A 23,869-nucleotide genomic window follows, 5' to 3' on the forward strand; every position below is an offset into this window, starting at 1 on the left:
TCCATGCCGTCCATCTATTTTTAAAGATCATCTTACAGCATGAGACCAAAAATGAGTTATATCCCAATTTGAAATGGACCACATTACAGGAAACAACATTGAATGAGCGTCAACCATTAAAAACATTTTGGGGGCCATAAAAGTTTTGGATCAAGATGATTTTTTTCCCCTTCATCTAGGCTTGTATGACCTAATAAACAAATTGGATGTCAAATAAATAGTATAGTGGGCCTTAGGAGGATTTTAATGATGGATATCCAACCACTATTATTTTCATGTTGTGTGGTCCACCTGAGATTTATATACCTCTCATTTTTGGAATAAATCCCTAAAATGATCTTTAAAAATGGATGAAATACATACATCATGGTGGGGCCCACATAGCACCGACCACTGGCCATGGGGCTGGTGTCAGGGGGAGTAGCGTGACTAGCTAATGAAGTTCCGTGGGCCCCACCATGATGTATGTTTTGTATCAACACCTTCCATCCATTTGGACAGATCATTTTTTGGGCAATACCCAAATAATGAGTTAAATCCAAAGCTCCAGTGGACCCCGTCACAGAAAACAGTGGGACAATGACGCCCACCATTAAAAACTTCTAAAGGCCACAAAAGTTTTTAATCAAGTTAATATTTGTGTTTTCCCTTATTTCATGTCTTTTTTAACTTTTGAACAGGTTGGATTTCAAATAAACATTATGATGGGCCTTAGGATAACTTCAACGGTGGGAACCAGAGGCTATTTTTACCAATAAATTGAGAAAAGTTTTACCGACGAAAATTTTCGTCGGTAATATGCTTATGTTTTAAAAGCCGAAACAACTCCAGCACCCATCCATCTCTCTTAGTCAATCTCTCTCTTTCACTCTCGTTGTCGCTCTCTCTCTACCTCTCCATCTCCCTCTCCCTCTCCACTTGCTCTCTGTCTCACTCTCCAACTGTCACTCTCTCTCTCTCTCTCTCTCTCTCTCTCTCTCTCTCTCTCTCTCGCTCCAGCGCCCACCCTACTGTTGCCGAATGCCCTACCCATGCACGCCCTCTCTCTCTCTGAATACAATGAGGTATTTCTCTCTATCTCTCTCTCTCTCTCTCTCTCTCTCTCTCTCTCTCTCCCCCCCCCCCCCCCTCCCAATCTCTCTCAATCTCAATACCGATTTAGGGATTTAGCCACTTGTGGATTCCTGATTCGATTTGGACCCTCATTTAGGGATTTAGGGATTTTAGGGTGCATTACTTCATAGTGACAAGGATTTAGGGATTTTGGGGTAAAATGTTTTTCTGATTTTCAAACTGTTTGGTGCTTGTTAGGACTCACTTACTAGGCTGATTTGTGGGCTAAGTTGGTCTCACATGCTGAACTTTTTAATGGTCCAGATGGCTCCATATACTATACCATTTAAGAGACCAGATTGGGTCCACATGCTGAACCATTTAAGGGTCCAGATTGGGTGTCCCTTGGGTGTTAATTTGAAGTTCCCAATTTGACGATTTTATACATCTAAACAATGAAACTGGACAGATTTGAAGGTCAGTCCGCTATCCAATTTGGGTGATAATTTTCAAATTACAAGTGGACAGCTACTGGACGTCCATGAGTGGCCAATTCTGACTATTTTACAATAGTTGATTAATGGATTAAAGTGGGCTAGTTTAATGCCTCAGCAAAGGTTTCATTTTAGATAGTTTTGAAACATTCCAACAGTGTCCGAATCGGACCAGTTCAACTGGACAGATTCAAGCACTAAAAAAAACAAACCACAATCTGAATGGGCTGTTTTGGGCAGGATGATACATTCATTTGATGGAAAGGAGCAACGTGCATCAGGATAAATTTGGAAGCTCTTTCTTATTATTAATAGTTATTTTTGTCCACGAATGGTAGTATAATACAATCAGTTCGCCCATTTGTGAAACTTATCATAATAATAACCATATGATGTATGTTTTGTATGTTTATTGAGTTCACTTGTATTGTAAGGTCATATATCAAAATTTATGCAAATCTACCACTTTATATTGTGATGGCGTTGGATCTGATCTTGAACGTACAATCCGATTTTCAGCTTTATATTGTGTACTTTTTCAAGAGGAATTTATTTATTTTTCTTACTCTTGTGTTATTGTTGTGGATTTTCAGCTATTTTCAGTTTCATAGATTATTTTTAGGTAATTTTCTTAGGCTTTTATGTAAGACCCGTATCCTAGCCCATACCATTTCGTAGGCTTCTGGAGTCCTCTCGATCATATTTTGGCGACCCGCGGTCTATTATCGGCATTTGCGCACAATCTTGAGTCACGACCTTTTAATCTGAGTCGGCTCAACCCGAGACCTATGCCATTGCGATCGCGCCGACGCCGCGATTCCAACGCCGAATCTCGTGCGTCAATGCGACGCTTAGATCATGAGATATAGCTCGGGCATTGTAATAGCTGTAGACCGCACATTTGTGGGGCCCACGTATCACAATGGCACCATTTCCTAGGTTATCATGGGGTGATGTCATCACCCCATGCCAAGTAATAAATGCTTACAAGCAATTATGGCATTTATTTTCCCCATGAGTCAACCCTAGCATTTATGACCTTACATGAATTAATTACTCTCTCCCACTCTCTCTCTCTCTCTCTCTCTCTCTCTCTCTCTTCTTCTTCTTCATTTTCTCCCCTAGCAAGAGAGAAGTTGAAAACGTCCATGGCAGCCCTCCCATTTCTAGCCACATTCACCTTAGATCCCCTTCAATCCTGCCATTAGAAGCTCATCTCCACCGTTGAAAAAGATCCTAAAAGGCTTGAGGACCCAAGGAATTGAGGAAGGAGTCGATTTAGAGGTGGGTGCTTCTCTTTCTCTCTCTCTTTTCCCTGATTTATGGCCCACCTTGTGATATGTTTCACACCTACGCCGTTCACTCAGTAGGCCCACCCGGCGGTCCGTTTAGGCGGGCCCAATTAGAGGAAGTACACAAATATCTGCATTATCCAAGGCTAGTGGGTCCCACACGTGTGGACCCACCCTAATGTAATGTACACAATGCCATGTGGGGCCCTACCTCGCTGGAGGTATTCCAGGCCGTTTAACGCCCAACCTCCCTGGACGCTGGGAAGGAAAACAGAAATGTCAGTTTGCTTCAAAATTTTTGGTGGGCCGCTTATGTAGGCTCTACCTTGATGTATGGATTTAATCCAAGCCGTCCATTCTTTTCCCCAGATCATTTTAGGCGTTGATCCGAAATTTGAAATTAATTTGATTTTCGGGCGGGCCATACCATAGGAAATAGTGGTGTTATTGTTAAAACCCACCTTGATTCTTCTATTCGCCAAAAGCACGTTACATATTGGTCTCATTTAGTCGATCAGGGGCCGTAGCATCCAATGGCCGGGTTAGATTTTCAGATGTGGGCCCAATATATGAAAAACTGTGGAATTTTATATATATAAAAAAAAAGAATAACATCACAATATGTAGCAGCGCCTGCTGCTGACGCTGCTATTGGCGTCACCGTGGACGGGCGGGCAGTAAGGGGTCCCATACGTGGGCCCCACCGTGATGTGCGTCTAGCATCCACGCCGTGCATTGGTGGGCCCCTTAGGGCAGTGGGCCTCCCTCCCAAAATCAACCGTTGGAGGAACTTAGGTGGCCCACGTCATAACAAACATTGGATTGAATGGCTGCCATTGAACCCTTTGGCATTACAGAAGTTCTAGGTCGATGTGAAATTTATTTTTCCTCAGTATCCAAGTATACGTGACCTTATTAACAGATTGAATGGAAATTAGGCGTTATGGTGGGCCCCACGTGGGACCCACTGGTGTATGTGTTGTATTCAACCGTCCATACATCTGGACGAGGTTGACTAGTGTGAACCAGCTAGTGAGCTGCAGTAGTTGTATGTGGGGTCCACCTTGATTTACTATAGCCACCTTCCATCTGCCAAGGATGTTGGGCCCCTGATACAGTGGTTCTAATCCAAGCCGTCCGTCCATCTCTTGGACGTTGGACGCTGGAGGATCTCATGATATGTGTATATATATATATGTATGTAATATATATTATATATTACCTTGAATATATGTACGTGGTGGGCCCATGTGGGACCCCCCTACTGAATGCATTGGGTGGGTACTTTAAATGCTATGATATCATATTTTATAAAATAATATACTATATTAAGTATATGATGTACAATATTATATGATATTATAATAACTAGTGCTTTGGTGCGCCACTCCCACGTGAGACCCACCCTCCTGGACAATGGCATTGTATACTAGTCGTCTATCCATTTGACGAGCTTTGGTGGGCCATGTATGTGGATTCCCACCCTGATGTATGAGTTGTATCCCAACCGTCCATCCAGTTGGCAACAATCTGGTCATCCATCTGTTGGACGGTCAGTGGCTTCACCATGATGGATGTGCTCCATCTAAACCGTCCATTCACTTGGAAAAATTTGACCGTCCATCTGTTGGACGGTCAGCGCCCCACTTTGATAGTTGTTCTCATCCAAACCGTCCATCCATCTGGCAAGTTGGTCCTCGGGCTTAAATAAATAAATAAGTAAAATAAGATATATCTAATATCAAGTGGACCACGTTGTCAAACAATGAAATTGAATGCCTACCATTGAAACCTCTTTTGGGTTAAAAAAGTTTTGAACCAACATGATATTTGCTTTCCTCACTGTTCAGGTCTTTATGACCTTATGAACAGTCTGGATGGGAAATAGATGCTATGGTGGGCCCTCTAAATTTCAACAGCGGAAATCATTATCAACACTATTATTTATGGTATGGTCCAGATGATCTTTTGATCTGGTTCATTGTTTAGATAATGCTTTAAAATGATCTCTACAAATGGACGAATGGTGCGGCCCAAGTAGTGCGGCCCACTTGTTGCATTTGAGAGGCCCAATATGACGTACTCGGGGCCCATGGGTTGAGGCCCATTGTGCTATATTTGGGGCCCATGGGTTGAGACCCATTGAGATATATTGGAGGCCAAGGTATGAGGCCCACTTAATTGTATTATGCCCATGTGTAAGGCCCACCTATTGTGTGTTTGAAGCCCATGGGTTGTGGCCTATTTAATGTATTCGGGGCCCATGGGACATGACCCATCCGATGTTTATAGGCCCATGTGATGCAGCCCATTGTGATGTATTCGAGGTCCATGTGATGCGGCCCATAGTGATGTGTATGTAGCCCTTGTATGAGGTTCATTACGATGTGTATTAGGCCTTCGTGTGAGGCCATGGTCCCACTATATGTTTAACCCTATGTGGGCCACTCCTTGGGAGAAATGTTGGTTGAATGTCCACATTGATGGGCAATGATGGTTGGATGTCCACATTGTGACCTTCCCTTAGGCCGATTGTCGATCCTGATTGTCGTAGACCGATTGTCGATCCGATTGTCGTGACCGATTTGCCGACTCTGATTATCGATCGATCCCGATTATCGTGACCGATTTGTCGATTCTGATTATCGATCGATTGATCTGATTGTCATGACCGATTTGTCGATTCTGATTATCGATCGATTGATTCGATTGTCATGATCGATTTGTCGATTCTGATTATCGATCGATTGATCCGATTGTCGTGACCGATCTGCCGTTTCTAATTATTGATCGATTGATCCGATTGTCATGACCGATTTGCCGATTCTGATTATCGATTGATCCGATTGTTGTGACCGACTTGCCGATTTTGATTTTTGATTGATTAATCCGATCGTCGTGACCGATTTGCCGATTCTGATTATCGATTAATCCGATTGTCGTGACCGATTTGCCAATTTTGATTATCTATCGATCTGATTATCGTGACCGATTTGTCGATTCAGATTATCGATCAATCCGATTGTCGTGACCGATTTTTTGACTTTGATTATCGATTAATCCCGGTTGTCGTGACTGATTTGCCGATTGTGATCATCGATCGATCCAATCGTCGTGACCGATTTGCCGATTCTGATTAGCGATCAGGGCTGATTATCGTGACCGATTTACCGATTCTAATTATCGATCAATCCCGATTATCGAGGCGAGTATCGAAGTCGATTTCGATTATCGAGGTCGATTGTATAAGCCGACCCCGATTGTTGAGGCCGATTCCAAGTGTCGATTTCGATTATCGAGACCTATATGGTGTATATGCGCACCGTAATTGAGGCCTACTGTGATGTATTCATGGCTCATGGGCAAGGCCCATTGTGGTGTATTCGTGGCCTATGGGCAAGGCCATTGTGATATGTATTAGGCCCAAGATGTATGACGCATTTGATGTATTCGTGACCCATGTGTAGGGCCCACATGTCATGTATTTGAAGCCCATGAGCAGGGCCCACCTGTTGTGTATATGTGGCCCTTGAGTAAGGCCCATGGTGTTGTATATTAGGTCCTTGTGTGAGGCCATGAGTCTACTATATATTAGGCTTTATGTGGGTCATTCCTTGAGGGCAATGCTGGTTAAATGCCCACATTGTCGAGATCGATTGTCGATGCTGGTTATTGATACCGATTATGAGTATGTGACAGCATAGCATCATGATACATGCCCATACGCATCATCTGCATGTTTGATATGAGGTGTGGTTAACCATTGCATATGTCATTGGGCAGTTTGTTATGAGACTCCCTGATAGGCGGAGATTGTCTCACATGAGTACACGGTATGCGCAGGATTGATGCATGACTGGATTGTATGACTCATGCATCTTGCATTGTGTGTTGTGATTATTGTACGCCCTAGCGATATCAGGGTCGTAGCCTCCACAGGTATTTCGTGGATGGCCAGATAGGACACCGAAAATCTGTTCTACATGGGGTGCTATAGATATCCCTGGGTGAAAGTCTCTAAACCCTCTTGGTTCCAGAGGTTGCTCCAACGTCTAGACCAAGTGGATACATGAGCGCATGAGGACTGTATACCGTTGGGCCGCGTTTTCCACTGTGTCGTGGTCGATTGGAAGGGGGTACGGCCTTACCTGCCCGAGAGGAGGGGGCAATGCTAGGCTGAGTCTGACCAGCTCAAGGAATGGGTCCGCTATCGACGAGCCAGGCCCGATATTGGCAAGCGGATAGTGAGGTCCGCTTTCGCTCACCTTTTTGCGCCGATGGGGCGACAATCTAGTTTGGAGTGTAATAGACCCCGGTGATTTCCTAGAGAGGAACCATACTGATATATGGAATTATTGAGCCGGAGTTGCATATGCATTCATTCATTCACTATCCACTTGGGCTGGTGGTGCGCAACTATTTGTTACGTGTACCTTCGCATGGCCAGGATTTCGGTTGGGGCATGCGACTAACTTGAGATTAGGAGTTTACCACATCGAGTTTGACTATCCAAATTTAGGTATGAGACTAGTTTGGATAGAAGTCCATTGTAATGAACCCCATAGCCTGCGATACTACGTACTACCATCCCGACTTCACACTCCAGCATGGTCATTCCATTTGCACTGCATGTTGCATTACATCCGCAGCATATGGTACGGCTGACGCTGTTTGTTTTACTTATCAGGAATGTATATTGCATTGCATTCTCTGCATCTGATATTTGGCTCTCTACGACTCTTCATATGCATAGCTAATTTGTATTGCGTATTCTAATATTGTATGACTTATGCACTTGTCAGTATTTTCGCTTACTCTGTTATCGTGTGATTTATGACTTTGTCAGTACTTCGGTTTACTCTGATAATTCCTGATCTTGTCAATATTTCTGTTTACTCTGATAATTCATGATCTTGTCAGTATTTTTGCTTATTCCGACATTGTACGATTTACGGATTACCAGTACTTCCGGTATTCTATGATTATGGTATTGTATTGAATACTTGGCACTTACCTTGTGCACACACTTACACCACCCTTTAAGCTTTCTATAAGCTTATGCACGATAGATGCGTGCAGGTGAGGTTAGGTTGCAGCAGTGTTGAGCTTGGAGCGTACAGCGGTCTTCTGGAGCTTGATTTTCGATTTATGTATTTCCCTTTCAGCATTGTACTCAAATAATTATATTAGTGGATATGTGATGATGATGTTGCCTTTGTGAATTGGGTAATCTTGTTGTTATGCTTTACGAGTTAAATGTACAAAAAAAAATTCCTCCTTGTAGGATCCTAGGATCAGAATCTGGCATATGGACGCTAGGAGCCGAGAATGGGGTATTACGGAGGCTGTCAGCACCGGATTCGGCAATCGGGATTCCTGTGAATCCGATTTTTGGGTTTGGGGCGTCACATTTTATATGTTGTTGTATCTGATTATGAATCTATGATAGGATTTTCAGCAAAATTTGTCTGTTTTTTCTTTGAAAAGTTTGACCAATCTTATAGCTAGTTCATAAAATCTCTCCTTCAATTTGATTTATATGTAGTGGGTACACAAAAAGTCTAAAAGCACAGCTCCATTTCATCCATCCTGCTCTAATTTTATGGCTAATATCTTTCTCAATCATTATTGTGAATTATCAATCCAAGATAAGATGCCCCATTTATGGTTTGATATTTTTGTAATAAAAAAAAAAAAAGAAATCTCATATGTACCTTGATACTCTCGAAGAGTATCATGGCTGATACTTAGTGGTTAGATGTCTCAAACATCAAGTGAGTCCCAACATGATGATATGATCTAAAAAATCAGAACTATCCAATCACCAAATGGGCCATGCCATATAAATAATGGACAATTATCTAAAACCTCTAAATTCACATGGCTTGAACATGATGATTGCGTTAGCTTGAACTTTTGGCTACCCACTTTCATGGCGTAGAGACCCGAATGGATGGGTTGGATGGCATACACACAACAAAGACTGTGAGAATGTATGTTTTTAAAACTCAACATCCACCCTGGTGGGATGCAGGCCCCATGACAAGTGGTCCACACAAGCTTGGCAACTACGTGGGTGGACCCTGGTTCGATCAAAAGGCAATGTGAGAGTCACTTAATTGGTACTGAGAGGACACATAAAACCCTAAGTCCAATAAGCCCATGGCCTCGAAAGCTCGAGTCTCACAAGTGGGCGGGGGCTTCCGTGTGGATGGACAGGTCTCCACACACTTTTAAGGGCTTAAATTCAGCCAGGAAATATAACTAAACTCGCATTTAAAAAAAAATAAAAATCCAATTAATACTCCTTAGTTATTTTTTGTCCACACATGGTAGTATAATACAATCAGTTAGCCCATTTGTGAAACTTATCATAATAATAACCATATGATGTATGCTTTGTATGTTTATTGAGTTGACTTATATTGCAAGGTCATATCAAAATTTATGCAAATCCAATGCTCATGTGAGTCACAATAGGAAAATACAAATTTGGGCAGTATGCTTAATATGTATTACATTTTTTCTTAAATTATTATTGTGACTTGTTAGTTTATAATTGTGACTTGTGTTGTGATTTGTAAGTTAGATATATACTCGTTTGAGGATTTCTATGTGGCCATACATATATATGGTGTGTTTTTGGTGGCATAAAAATTACTCAAATTATCCCATTTTGGACAGTTCAAGGTTAGATGGATAGTATACTTTCATATAATCTATTTAAATGTTCATGTCTGATCTGCGATCCATCTCCTCATTTCTCTCTAGATATGTTTCTTCCATTTTGTATCCAATGCCAAATATCTTTACATTGCTTTACATATTTGACATCAGAATGTAACGTAAGATCAACTTATCTGGAGAGGCATGGGGAGATGCTGTCGGATTTTCGGCATGGACGTTTAAATGGAATATGAAAGTATTACAATCTATCCAACCTTGTATAAGTAACTAATTTAAGATTTAATTGTATTAGCTCAAAATTGATGGAGCAAACCCGAATGTGCGTCAGAGCTATCCGGATGTTGAGTGGAGGTCCTTGGAACGTGGGAATCACTGTTATAACCATGATGAAGTTGTCCATTTCCTATGGACAGCAATATGGGTGGCCTGACCATTTAAACAGGCCCGTGTTTATATATTAGATCGAAATTGATGGAGCAGACCCTAGTATAACCATAAATCCAAACGTACACCTAAAACTAAAACCTAAAACTAAACATCATGGTGGGGACAGTGTCCCCGACCATTGATTCCTTCTTGGAACCCACCATGATGGTTATTTAAGATCCAACCTATTGGTAAGTTCACATAGACCTAGACCGAAAGAAGGGATAACACAAATATCAGCTTGATCGAAAAATTTTGTGGCCCCAATTAGTTTCGAGGTCCACTTGAGCTTTGGATCTACCATATTCTTTAGCTCATGCCCTAAAATGATCTCTCTAAATGGATGGACAGTTGGATACAACATATACATCATGGTGGGATCCAAATCTCAGGTGGACCATAACACAGTAAACAATGGTCCATCGTGATTTATGTATTTCATCCACTCCGTTCATCCATTTTAACATATAATTTTATGTCTTGAGACAATAAATGAAGTATACATATATAAATCTTAAATGGACCACACGTATAGGAAAGAATGTGAATTGAACTTATTCCGTTCAAAAATTCTTGGGGGCCACGAAAGTTTTAGATCAAGCTGATATTTATTTTTTCTAAACTAAACCTATTCTCAAATCCTTAAACCTAAACCTACACCTATAACTTAAACCTATAACCTAAACTGTAACCTAAACTTGACAACCTAAACCTAATCCTAAACCTATTCTCAAATCCCTAAACCTAAACCCAAACCCGAATCCGAATTTCTAAACCTAAACCTAAATCGAAACTCAAATTCCTAAACCTAAACCAACACCTAATCCTAATCTTAACTCCTTAACCCTAGCCTAAACCTAAACCTATTCTCAAATCTCTAAACCTAAACCTACACCTAAACCCAAACCTATAACTCAAACCTAAACCTAAACCTAAACCTAAACTCGAAAACCTAAACTTAAACCCGATCTCGAACCCGAACCCGAATTCCTAAGTATAAACCTAAACCGAAACTCAAATTTCTAAACTTAAACCTACACCTAAACCTAAACCTATAACCTAAACCGTAACCTAAACCTAAACCTAAACCTATTCTCAAATCCCTAAACCTAAACCTATACCTAATCCTCATCTCAATAACCTAAACCTAAACCTAAACCAAAACTCAAATCCCTAAATCTAAACCTACACCTAATCCTAATCTCAACTCTCTAACCTAAACCTAAACCTAAACTTGAAAACCCAAACCAAAACCCGATCCCAAACCCGAACCCGAATACCTAAACCTTAAGCCTAAACCTAAACCTAAACCTATTCTCAAATCCCTAAACCTAAACCTACACCTAAACCTAAACCTATAACCCTAACCTAAACCTAAACCTATTCTCAAATCCCTTAACCTAAACCTGAACCTGAACCCAAATTCCTAAACCTAAACCGAAACCGAAACTCAAATCCCTAAACTTAAACCTATACCTAATCCTAATCTCAACTCCCTAACCTAAACTTAAACCTAAACCAAAACTCAAATCCCTAAACCTAAACCTAAACTGAAACTCAAATCCCTAAACCTAAACTTACACCTAAACCTAAACCTAAACCTAAACCTATTCTCAAATCCCCAAACCTATAACCTAAACCTAAACCTATAACCTATAATCTACACCTAAACCTAAACCTATAACCAAAACCTATAACATATAACCTACACCTAAACTTAAACCTATAACCTAAACCTACACCTAAACCTAAACCTATAACCCTAACTCGAACCTGAACTAAAACCCGAATTCCTAAACCTAAACCTATTCTCAAATCCCTAACATATAACCTATAACCTAAAACCTATAACCTATAACCTAAACCTAAACTTATAACTTATAACCTTAACCTAAACCTAAACCTAAGCTTAATTCACTTAACTTAAACCTACACTTAAACCCAAACCTATAACCCTAACCCGAACCCGAACTCGAACCCGAATTCCTAAACCTAAACCTAAACCTATTCTCAAATCCCTAACCTATAACCTATAACCTAAACCTATAACTTATAACCTACACCTAAACCTAAACCTATAAACTCAAACCTATAACCTAAACCTAAACCTAAACCTATAACCTAAACCTAAACCTATAACCTAAACCTAAATCTAAACCTAAAGATTATATAATTTGGTCGATGAGTGTAGGGAGGAATATATCGACGATGACTCAGATGAAAGATTATACAATCTCAAAGAAATTTCGGACCTGATGGAGGAATATAACCGCAGGAAACTTCATATGGAAGATGCGGTTTTGTCACTTACACATCTGAATAGAGTCTCGAGAGACCAGATTTCTCTTATTGTGACTGACATGTTGGCTGTAAAAATGTTGAGTGCTTCACACATCTTGATATATACTTCTGCAGCGTACGATAACTTACATAGGGAGTACTTAAGATAGTTGATCCAAAGTTATTTCATATTACAATGAAATACATGTATTTAATATAGAATGACAATGTGTAATGAAAATTTTAAATTTTACTAGAATATTTATTTTTTTATTATATTCTGCTTGCATTATAGTGTAATGGTCTAATCATATTTTAATCATCTCTCTAAGCATAAGCACAAATTCATTCTACCATCAACACTACTTGTATAATATTTTAGTATATTCCACTTGCACTGTAAAGTTTAACGTGTTTATTATATTGATGTTCATATACTTGTACTAACATTGTTTAAATTTATAAGTTCGTAATTCGCACATATTCAGTCATGGCACCAGGTGAGAGATCAGGTCGTTCGCGTACTGGATCTACCCCTTCCATCTGTGATGCAACGGAGACAGCATCGACGTTGCATGTTACATCACAAGCGTCTGAGCCCTCGGTTGAGCATACACCGGGCACTACATGTTAGTGTAGACATATATTTCTTTTAGTGACTTATGTTTATGTTTAGATTTACATATTTCTTTCGCGACAGCATCGTCGACCAACCGATGAGGACGTGGACCCATGCGTGGGTTAGTTTTAGAGCGACTTACGCGTGAGGGTAGGGTGACGGTAAAGTTTCCATAGGACTGCCTTAGACCTATTGGGGACAATGTCAGGTTGTTTATGTCGGAGGTCAGTGTCCTATGCCGATCTCTGATCCCCACCACCACCCCCCGTTGGGCAGACGTGACAGATGATGTGCGGCAGCTCATCCGTCAGCGCCTTTAGGTAAATTTTAGTAAATTAAATTTTCTTTTCTTAAAGTTCATTTACGTTTAAGTTATTTTCTTAATAAGTTTATTGCATTAATCTATTATTTACTAAACTGCCGGTTAAATTTATCTTAGATCTGAGTTTTTCCTACGTTTCCCATGCCATCGATGACATGGTCAGGGAGCGGTTTAAGGAGTACCGCGGGGAGTTATACCAGAAGTACAAGCGGTGCAGGACCCACGAGGAGGTCGTACTGTCCACACCACCGCACGTGACTACAGACGACTGGCAGATACTCTGCGAGAGATTTTCGTCTGAGGCTTTTCAGGTAATATTTACATATTTACGATATCTTAAGATAACAATTAAATTTTCAATCAATAACAATATATTATGAATAATGTGTTCAGAAGATGAACAAAATAAATTCTGCGAACAAGGAAAAGTTAGAAGTGAACCACGTAGTTAGTTCAAAGTCATTTATACGACATCGTTATGACATGGTAAGAAATTACTAGTGATTATTAAGTTGATATATTCTTTCCATGCATTTATATTAACTCTATTGTCCTTTCAATTGCGTAGCGAGATTCTGTTACCAACCAGGAGCCTGGACCAGTAGACCTCTACAGAGGGACTCACTGTCAGCAGGCGATGGGATCTTGGATTCATCTTAGAGCCAACAAGAATTGGGTAAAAATCCTTACATTATAAAATTTAATTACAATTGATTTATTATAATGTCATTCGTTATAAAAATTCATATGTTTTCATTACAGGTGGCAATAGACACCATACGCAGTCAGCCCACTCCCGATGGTAGTCAGTGGAGTGAGCCAGATATCCTGAGCGAGGTGCTTAGCACCCGTTCTGGATATGTGCGTGGGCTTGGCCATAGTGCCAAGCTTATGGCACCCGCTAGAGCTGCCTTCAGCCGATCCATCGCTGGAGAGAGCGCCCTATGCCAAGATGATATGGTAGAGAGAGAGGTTCAACAGCTACGGGTCGTCGTTGATGGCATCAAAGAGCAGCTGGAGAGGCGGAGAGAGGAGGAGCATAGGCGTACGGAGGAGAAAGAGCAGAGGCGGAGAGAGGAGGAGCAGAGGCGTAGGGAGGAGGAGGAGTAGAGGCGGAGAGAGGAGGAGAGGTGACGGGAGGAGGGGGAGCAGAGGCGGAGAGAAGAGGAGAGGCGACGGGAGGAGTATGAGAGAAGGATCGAGGAGATGCGGTGGAGCATGAGCGGCGGATGCAGGAGATGTTTCAGGCTCTTGCTGCACACTTTGCCGCTGATGCCTCACCACCTCCGCCTTCATCTTCGGGATTATTTATTTATTTATTTTATGTTTGGATGTAGTTTGTGTTTGGATGGATGTGATGTGAATATGATGAAAATGTATTGTAACAGGTGTATATCAGGAATTCTTTCCTGATTTTTTTATAGAAAAAAGACTATTACCAACGAAATATTTCGTTGTGTAATAGTAAGTTAAAAACTTATACCGATGAAATATGTCGTAGGTTGAAATTAATACAAAAATTTATACCAAAGAAATATTTCGTTGGTAATAATAAGTCGAAAACTTATACTGATGAAATATGTCGTAGGTAGAAATTAATACAAAAATTTATACCAATAAAATATTTATTTGGTAATGGTAAGTTGAAAACTTATACCGACGAAATATGTCGTGGGTAAAAATTAATACAAAAATTTATACCAACGATCTATATATGAGATATATCGACGGACTAATCGTCGGTAATAGCGAGCTTATACTAACGGACTAATCGTCGGTAATAGCAAGCTTATACCAACGGATATAGTCGTCGGTAATGTGGTTATTAGCGGGCTTATACCAACGAACATACTCGTCGGTGATAGTGGGCTTATACTGACGACTTATTTCGTTGGTATAATCTGTGTTTACCGGCGAAATATATTATTTTTTTCCTACCAAAAGTAACATGTTTGGCCGACGAGTTTAGTTGTCGGTATTTGTTTTTCTATTGCCTATGAAGTCATATTTCGTCGGGAAAAGCCTTTAACCACGGTTTTATTGCGATGAGCCTTGCGACAATAGTTTTCATCGGTAATAATTATTACCGACGAAAAAAGATGAAATACCGACAAATTATGTTGTCGGTAAAAGAGCAATTTTCTATAGTGGGAACGCGATGACCTATGATTCAACCATATCTGTTTATTGATTTTCTAACATGGCTTGGGCGACCATTATGCCCAGGACACTCCGATGCTTGGCCGTGTTGGCTTGAATGGCCTTGTTCGTGGCTAAGGCTGTCGTAGTTGTACGTCGAGTGACTTTTATAGAGCAGACCATTGGTCATCCGTATGAACCACACAGGAGCAACGCTCACATAGTACGTGCTAAGAAGGCACGTCTATCAACGGGCTATTTTCATAAGCACTTCAGTGTGGTTGCTGCCCCTGAGAAACCTCGGAATTTGCACTCTCTGCTTTCAGGGGCAAGGGTTGCATCTCGGATGCTAATTCTTTTTGTCATTCTAGGCCAGTTCATAGTCTCAAGATTGGCTAGAACAATGTTCGCGTCAATTGTCTTGGGGAACGGATTTTTGTCGATTCCCATGACCTCCTTCCCCTTCCCTGGAAATTTGACCAAGCGATTGTCAATGTTTTCTTGAATTATGTTCTTGAAAACTATAAAATTATTGGTTGAAGGAATCTTTGTGCCATGCCACTTGCAGAACTCACCTTTCTTCAGCTCATCGGCTGATGAAATTTTTGATAATCCGGAAACTTAATGAATTTCACTGTCAGGAGATGGTCAAATATTTCATCGGCCTTGGCAATATTGAAAGAATACTGTTTTCCGAATTCATAGTATTGATTCATTTACGAAGGACTTTAAACAACTTTTCTAGTTAAGGCCGAACAGTTGAAAGGCTTTTTGCCACAACCTCCACTGTAGTCAATTCATAATTCGGGTGCTGATAGTAGATCTCAAATGGCCAATCACATATTTGGATTTTGAAGGATGATAAAAGAAACGCATTGAGAAAAAAAAAAATAAAAAATTATGCAAATATAAAACCAAACAAACCAATCCACATATTATTGTACGATATAGATGACTAAATTTCAGAGGAAGAAATCCTCTATTCCTTTGTTTTCCCATTCATTGAGTTGATGTATTTGATAGGCACAAGAAGGAGAGGAGATTTCTTATGAACGGTGATGCCAGGTAATTCACTCATGTCAATGTCCTCCTCCTTCACGCCCGAAGGCAATTCCCAATTAAAAGAATAGAGAAGATTTGCTAAGGCAATCTCCACGGTCACAGCTCCAAAATGCATCCCCGGGCAGATTCTCCGTCCTGCCCCGAATGGTAGGAATTGGAAGTCCTGTCCTTTATAATCAACAGTGCTATCTGTGAATCTCTCTGGCCAGAACTCTCCTGGATTTTTCCATGATTCAATTTCCTGCCCAATAGCTAATGCATTGACAAATACCAATGTTTTTGGGGGAATGTCATATCCATCAAGCTTGCATTGCTGAGTGGTTTCTCTTGGAACGAGAGTAGGCGCTGCAGGGTGCATTCTGAAAGTCTCCTTCACCACTAACTTGAAATAGTCAAGTTGGTGGAGGTCATCTTCTTCTACCATACCTTTGTTTCCAATAATCCTTCTAATCTCATCCTGTACTTTCTTCATCACTTTTGGTTTCTTTACGAGTTCCGTCATGGCCCACACCACCGTTGCAGCACCCGTATCTGTTCCAGCGATAAAAATATTCTGCAACAAAAATACAGGCTAACATTAGAGAAAAGTGTATTTTTATCATAGTCTAACGTCTACCCTAGAAATTACCTACTATGAACATGTACATGCTTGACATTTTACCGTTTCCGATTTTGTAATATCCTGTTGATTTTAATCAACCGATGTATTATAGTACATATAGCACGAGTAGGAGTTTGTGTGCTCATTGCCATTCCTAGTTTGCATCAGGTAGGTATCAGACTTAATACTTTAGCCATATATTTCATCATGAATCTTGAGGATATGACCTTCCAAAGTCTTTGGTAGGGTGACATAGTGCAATAGGATTCAAGTAGATGTTGACACATGTAGGTGTGTGTATGTGTCGTGGACATAATTAAATGTGGCCATATGGGCTTTTTCTCCACTTAAACAAGTCTCCCGCAACAACAGGGTTATTACTGACCCTTCGCTCCTCCCTCCCCTCACGTGAGGAGACCTAGTCCTAGACAGAACGGCAGTAGGAGCTGTTAGAATCGGCCCAAATCCGGATACCCTTTCTTAGTCTAAGCTTATGAGGTTATGGTAGGCCGACCCTTTTCCCTTTTTGTTGCGGAGGGCGGCCCGATTAGACATTGTGTAATGATGCTGTACAGTTCACTCATCTAATTTACACATTTTGAAAAAAAAAAAAATGTCTCCCACAACAACTAAGAAAGACCCAATCATGTGGGAGAATGGTTGAATTGAGGGCGGCTTCTCCGGCTGACAATGGGCATTAACCTCAATGGCTAAGAGTTCGAAGTGGAGATAAATAAGAGCAATCAGCTAGTGTGAAAGTATCTAATAACATAATACAAACAATCAACTGCTAAAAGAGGAGTGTTTAAGTAGACCTGGAGTTACTAGCTTGAGATGAGAACCATGTGGAGCTCGCGAGCCAACACCAAATGGCAATCAAGCCTCTTCGCAGCCCATTGATCTTCGTTAGATTATAAGTCCGATTAATTGTAATAAGGCTTAAGCGATGTTTGGTAGACATGTAAAAACAAGTTGGTCTCAGCTTAGTTACCAGTAAATATGCACTAGCTAGAGATCTAGATCCTTGGTACATATTGAGTTCATTTTAATAGTAATTATGTATTAGCCATCAAGATCTCTAATACATGATTAGTATTAACCAAAATGAGATTATATCATTTTTAGGCATCATGTTAGATAATTAGTTGGTATAAGGCTTAGGTGATGAAGATGATTCTATTCCTATCTTATGATGGAGGATTTTATGGTATGTCCACCAAAATTAATAGAAAAGAAGATAAAGAATATGTGAAACTTTGATCGGTTATGGGAGGGCATGCAAGGAGAAGGAAGAGTGGATGACCATAAGCAGCGCCTTGATGTGATTCCTGGTGAGATGGAGATCCTTTTGTACTCGTATCAAGACATCCACAAGGTCCTCTTGCTCCTGTTTTACTCTCCTGGGGTCGAGGTGCTCATCGATTACTTGCTCATAGAACACATCCATGTCCTGGAAACTCTTCTCCAACCGAGCCCGCTGTCCGGTGAGCACGTCGATCCACCCCAACCATGGGATGTAGTCGGCATAGAAGAAAGCTGCGAACAAGGCCTGCGCCTCCTCAAAACAACCATGGAAGTTAGTTTTCTCTCCTTCACGGTAACTCTTTCCAAAAGCAGCCCTGCTGATGATGGTGCTCGTGAGAGCAAACATGAGCTCAGTTAGATTTACGGGCGTCGAAGATGAAGCAGAACGGGAAATAGATGCAATCATCCCAGCAACTTCATCCTCCCTAATGAACCTGAACGAAAGGACTCTCTTGACACTAAGGAGTTCATTGTTGAAGATTTTCCGCATGTCCCTGTAATACTCCCCGTAGGGCGTGAAAATAATGTCTAAGAAATTGTAAGAGAGTTGCTTGTAGGAAACAAAGAGAGGCCTATTGCAGGAGTCGAGATCTTGAGTTTTCATCACGTCGCTGGCAAGTTTGGCTGAGGAAATAACTAGAGAGGGTAGGCTACCTAGCTTTAGATAGATGATTGGGCCGTATTTTTCGGAGAGTTGCCAAAAAGAGCGATGAGACAAGTTGCTGAGCTGGTGGAGGTTGCCAATGATGGGAAGTTGGGGAGGGCCTGGAGGAAGCTTTGTGGATTTTCTCTTTGGGAAGACAAGTGAGACAGGAAGAAGAGAAATAATCATTAGAAGAATAGGAAGCCATGACATGAAGAGAAACATTTTTCGATGGAGGCTAGCTTGAGTTTCGGCGTTGTTAAGCCGCGTTAAATAGCCTCTCCTTAAAAAAATTAATATTTCTTTATTGCGACTTCAGATTTGTTGATACACATTACAAGATGTCCACGTCTGCGGGTTGAGGGAGACGATTACGTCGGGATTGGATACTTACAGATTGAGTAGCGATATTGGCTACTGAAGTGACGTCACCAAGTTACGTGGGCCCCACCATGATGTATGTGTTGTATCCACACCGTCCATACGTTTGGAGAGATCATTTTAGGTCATGATCCAAAGAATAAGACAGATCCAAGGCTGGGGTGGACCCACTACAGAAAACAGTGGGAGAGAATAACACCCACCGTTGAAACCTTCCAAAGGTCCACCGTTATGTTTATTTGAGATCCAACCTGTTCATGTGCAAACGCAGACTTGAAAGAAGGGAAAAAAAGAATATTAGCTTGATCGAAAACTCTTGTGGCCCTTAGAATTTTTTAATGGTGGGCGTCACTCTCCTCTCTATTTTCTGTGGTGAGATCCTATTGAACTTTGGATCTGACTCGTTCTTTGTATCATGACTTAATATGATCTCTTAAAATGGATGGACGGTGTGGATACAAAATATACATCATGGTGGGGCCACATAACTTGATGACGTCACTTCAGTAGCCACCCTCGCTACTCAACCTGTAAGTAGCTAATCCGCGTTCCTCCGTGTCACTCAAGAAGGTGCGGCCTCACCGCGGGCGACCTTGACGCATGTACGACGTATCGAATCCGGGGACGCGGATTGCGTCCTCTCCAGGCACGAACGGACAGATCTGTGGGTGGGCCCATTGTGATTTATCTGTTTATCTAGGCCGTCCATCCCTTCTCTAAGATCAATTTACAGTATGTGGACAAAAATAAAGCAGATCCAACGGTCAAATGGGCCACACCACAGATGACACTTGCATTTCATGCTTTGTGCATTTAATGCCGCCAAGCTTATTATTTGGTGTGGCTCATTTGAGCGTTGGATCTTCCTCATTTTTGTCTACATATTTTGAAATGATTCGGGAAAAGGGATGAACAGCGGACGTAGATAAACAGATTACAATGGGCCAGATAATTAACAATGGGCCAGCCCACAAAATTGCCGGTTCGTGGCTGGAGATCGACAGGGTTAGGACGCAATCTGCAGATGCAGAACCTCTGCTTACCACAAACATGAATTTTCTGTTTTCTTGCATTGCAGTTGGTCCACATTAATCATTGACATTGTCAGTATTATTGCTTTAAATGCAATCCGCGATGATGTGGTTCAATCATAATGCAACAAATAGAAAATTATGGTTTGTGACAAACAGAGGACTACGACGGATACTATATCTATGCTAGATCTGTCTGCATTTGGCCATATTATTTTAAGAAACTGATGCAGGGATGGGTGTGATGAGGTCGATGTGTCTTCCTTAAGGGGATAACTACTCTGAATCCAAAGAGCTTTTCTGAACTCCTCACAAAGATATCTCGAATTCATAAGAAAAAAAATAGAAATAAATTCTAAAAAATTTAAAATTTCATTAGTAGATAATAAAAATAAATTTACAATCTTTTAAATAGTGATACCAAATATTGGAAGAAGTTTTAGAATCAAACTCTAACTCAAACTCCCTAAAATTCATAACTTACTATAAATAGTAAATTTACTATTTATAGTAAGGGTCCTATCTGGATTAACCACGTTATTTTCCTAATTTTTCTAAGCACTTTTCATGTTGGACACAACTCCTAGAGCACAAAGGATGAAGAGTTATAATTAAACTTAACTTACTATAAATGGTAAAAACAAAAATAAAATGGATTTTCGACTGTCGATATGATGAAATCTCGCAAATTTGGTGTGGGAATTCTAGCTAGCAGATTGGTCGGCTAAAGTAACTTCTCCTACCCCAAAATCAAATATGGTACATCGAGTAACTCATTTCAGTTTGTGAAATACACCCGTTGTAAGGTTTTGACAGTCCAGATCAGTTCCGCCTTCGATCGGGCCTTCTTTGGTCCATCTTGAAAATGAAAGTGTCTGCGACCCGCTCTACATCAAAAATAGACACAAATCTCATGTGGATGATACCATTAGAAAATGTGATGGACAAAACTTCACGTGGGGTGCAAGCAAGAGTTTTGGATCAAGCTATATTTGATTTTATTTTTTTTTCCTTCATCCAAGTTGGTGTGACCTTATCAACTGGTTGAATGGCAAATAAATGGTGTCGAAATATTGTAGTGGGTCTTAAGAGGTTTTTAACAGTTGGGTGTTCAACCGCCACTTTTTCCTATAGTGTTGCATTTTAAATCTTCTAATCTAAATGAGCTAGCAAAACAGTTGGAAATCATAATTTTAAAATACACACAACAAGGTGGGCTACAATTAGTGTAAGGACCCTAAATTTTTGTGCATTTAGAATGTCTAACTTGTTATCCAGAAAGTATGGGCAAATCTGACTGTTTGATGGTCATAAGGATGAAAGGTGATGATCGTACCTATTAAACTTTGAATTATATTTTGGAAGCATGGATGGTCTGGATCTAAGTGATTTATTGGTCCATTCCCAATTTGGGATTTCGTGATGTTAATGGATAGTCCAAATCTGTACCTTATGATCAATGGATCATTTAAAACAGAAAGAATTAAGAAAAATAAGGAAAACTTACAAAGTTATAAATTTCGGATCATTTGGAAAATTCCAGCAAAGTCAATTTGATCAGTCGAGGGATCATTTCGATCGGTTAAAAACAACCTAGTACCCTAAAAATAAAAACGTGTTCGACCAGTCGATAAGGCATTTTAACTGATAGAAGAAGTAGTTTCGACCGATTGAAAGAGACAAAAAGTGTCCAATGAATTTTGTCAAATTTTGAATTAAATTCGATTGATTGAAGTAGGTTTCGATCAACCCTTGACTAGTGTCGACCGATCGGTTCGACTGGTCAACAATACAATAGAATTTTTGTTTCTTTAGAACTTTAATATTTTAATTTTGTGAAGTAAATTAATGATAACCCTAGATCATTTAAAGATAATGGGATGATCAGAATGCTTTGGTTGGTTAAGCAAACCCCACATAAAAAAATGATTAACTATAAGTATTGTGGGTGAGATCTAAGATAATTCAGAATCTAACGGTTGAATTCTCTGTGTGGGTTGTCTCGCGTTAAGGAATTGATCAACCAGAAGTGAACTAATCAAATAAGTTTAAGTATATATAATTAGTGGGCTAATTAAGCTATGTAATTAGGTAATTGTAAACCGATTGATCTCGAGGTAACATATCGGAATTCACATCACCAAATTTCATATGAGTGATCCTAACATGTTTCATCTCCGTTGTAATTAAAATAGTCATCTCATTATTTTGTTGTTTGTGATCCATTGTAATGAGTGTTTTGTTGAATTTTCTTAGAATTGAAATGTCATATACTGCTATATATATATGATCATTGTAGAATATCATGCAACAATCATTTTCATACATCCATTGTCATGCATTGCATACATGTGTTAAATACTTGGGGGCACTCCCTGAATGACATATAGGTACTTACAGTACCGGGTGACCTAGGAGACCATCCCTAAATGATTATAATATGTAGAAGCCTACTAAGATGGTAGAAGCCTATCTCAAAAGGGGAGATATGGGTTGATGGAGTTCAACTTAAGCAAGTAGACTGATCGACCCACTTGATGCATTCACGTATACATGTATCTCATAACATTCATGCATTTATAATTTAATTATGTGTGCATGAACCATTATAAGTTCACTCACTGGGTCTGCCCAGCTTACGTTATATTGATAAGAAAATCGTATAGATTTAGTGGACAATGAAACAATTGCTCAAGTTTCATAGTAGGAAGGTGAACCAATGGACTATATATACGGGTAATAGCCATATCTTGATGAAGACGAGCTGCATGTGTAAAATTAGTAGCATATCTAGTTGAATAATGTTTAATTATATTTCTGAATCGATTTTAGTTGAATAGTTGGGAGATCTTGAATATTTTGCAGTATTGTTAGTTAATAGTTTGATAATAGGGTTTTTTTTTTGGTAAATAACATAGATATGTGGATGGAATATTTATAAATTCTTGAGAATTGATATAAATGTATAATTGAAATGATTAAATGAAATATTTCTACTAGGATGTTTGAGATTGTGAACTTAGTGTACATTTTAACTTAGCCTTTGGAAAATGGTACGAAGAAATGGTTTTAGTACACCTAGTGTATGAGTCATGTGTTGTAACTTGGATATGAGGGTGCACGTTCTGTGTCCAAATTTGAGGACATGAAAATAAGGGCTACACTGTCATAGGTGAGGCCCAGGACATGGCAAACATTTGGGACATGTATTTCATGATGCTGACAATAGTAAAGTGGCTACTGAAAAGTGCTCCATGACTCAAATAAAATTTGGCCCAGACAAAAAAGAGGCAGATCAAAATCTTAAGTGGACTGCATCACAAAAAACAGTGGTGATTGAATGCCCACCATTAAAAACTTCCTAGGACCTATTATAATATTTATTTTACATCCAACCTATTGATTGGGTCACATGGACCTGGATGAAGTGAAAACACAAATATCAGCTTCATCCGAAACTTTTGTGGCCCCAATAAGTTTTTAATGGTAGGCGTTCAATCACTACTATTTTGTGTGGTGGGTCCACGTCAGCTT

The 23,869-nt window shown here is 40.0% G+C and overlaps 1 protein-coding gene across 1 annotated transcript; it reads right to left on the bottom strand.

Moving 5' to 3' along the window:
* Positions 1–16,228: 16,228 nt before the first annotated feature.
* LOC131247278 (cytochrome P450 71A1-like) lies at positions 16,229–19,148 on the bottom strand. Its single transcript, XM_058247671.1, has 2 exons — positions 18,279–19,148; positions 16,229–16,927 (listed from the first exon to the last, which is right to left on the bottom strand). Exons 1-2 carry the CDS (start codon positions 19,146–19,148, stop codon positions 16,292–16,294), a joined length of 1,506 nt encoding a protein of 501 aa, XP_058103654.1. The 3' UTR covers positions 16,229–16,291.
* Between the last annotated feature and the right edge of the window lie 4,721 nt (positions 19,149–23,869).

The sequence above is a fragment of the Magnolia sinica genome, chromosome 5 (assembly GCF_029962835.1).
Source record: "Magnolia sinica isolate HGM2019 chromosome 5, MsV1, whole genome shotgun sequence".
NCBI classification, from domain to species: Eukaryota; Viridiplantae; Streptophyta; class Magnoliopsida; order Magnoliales; family Magnoliaceae; genus Magnolia; species Magnolia sinica.

Excerpts from the sequence above, each read along its gene's own strand:
- LOC131247278 (XM_058247671.1), bottom strand. The coding sequence starts at position 19,148 with ATGTTTCTCTTCATGTCATGGCTTCCTATTCTTCTAATGATTATTTCT. Across the intron at positions 16,928-18,278 it reads ACATCAAGGCGCTGCTTATG|AATATTTTTATCGCTGGAAC; the intron begins GTCATCCACTCT and ends TTTTTGTTGCAG.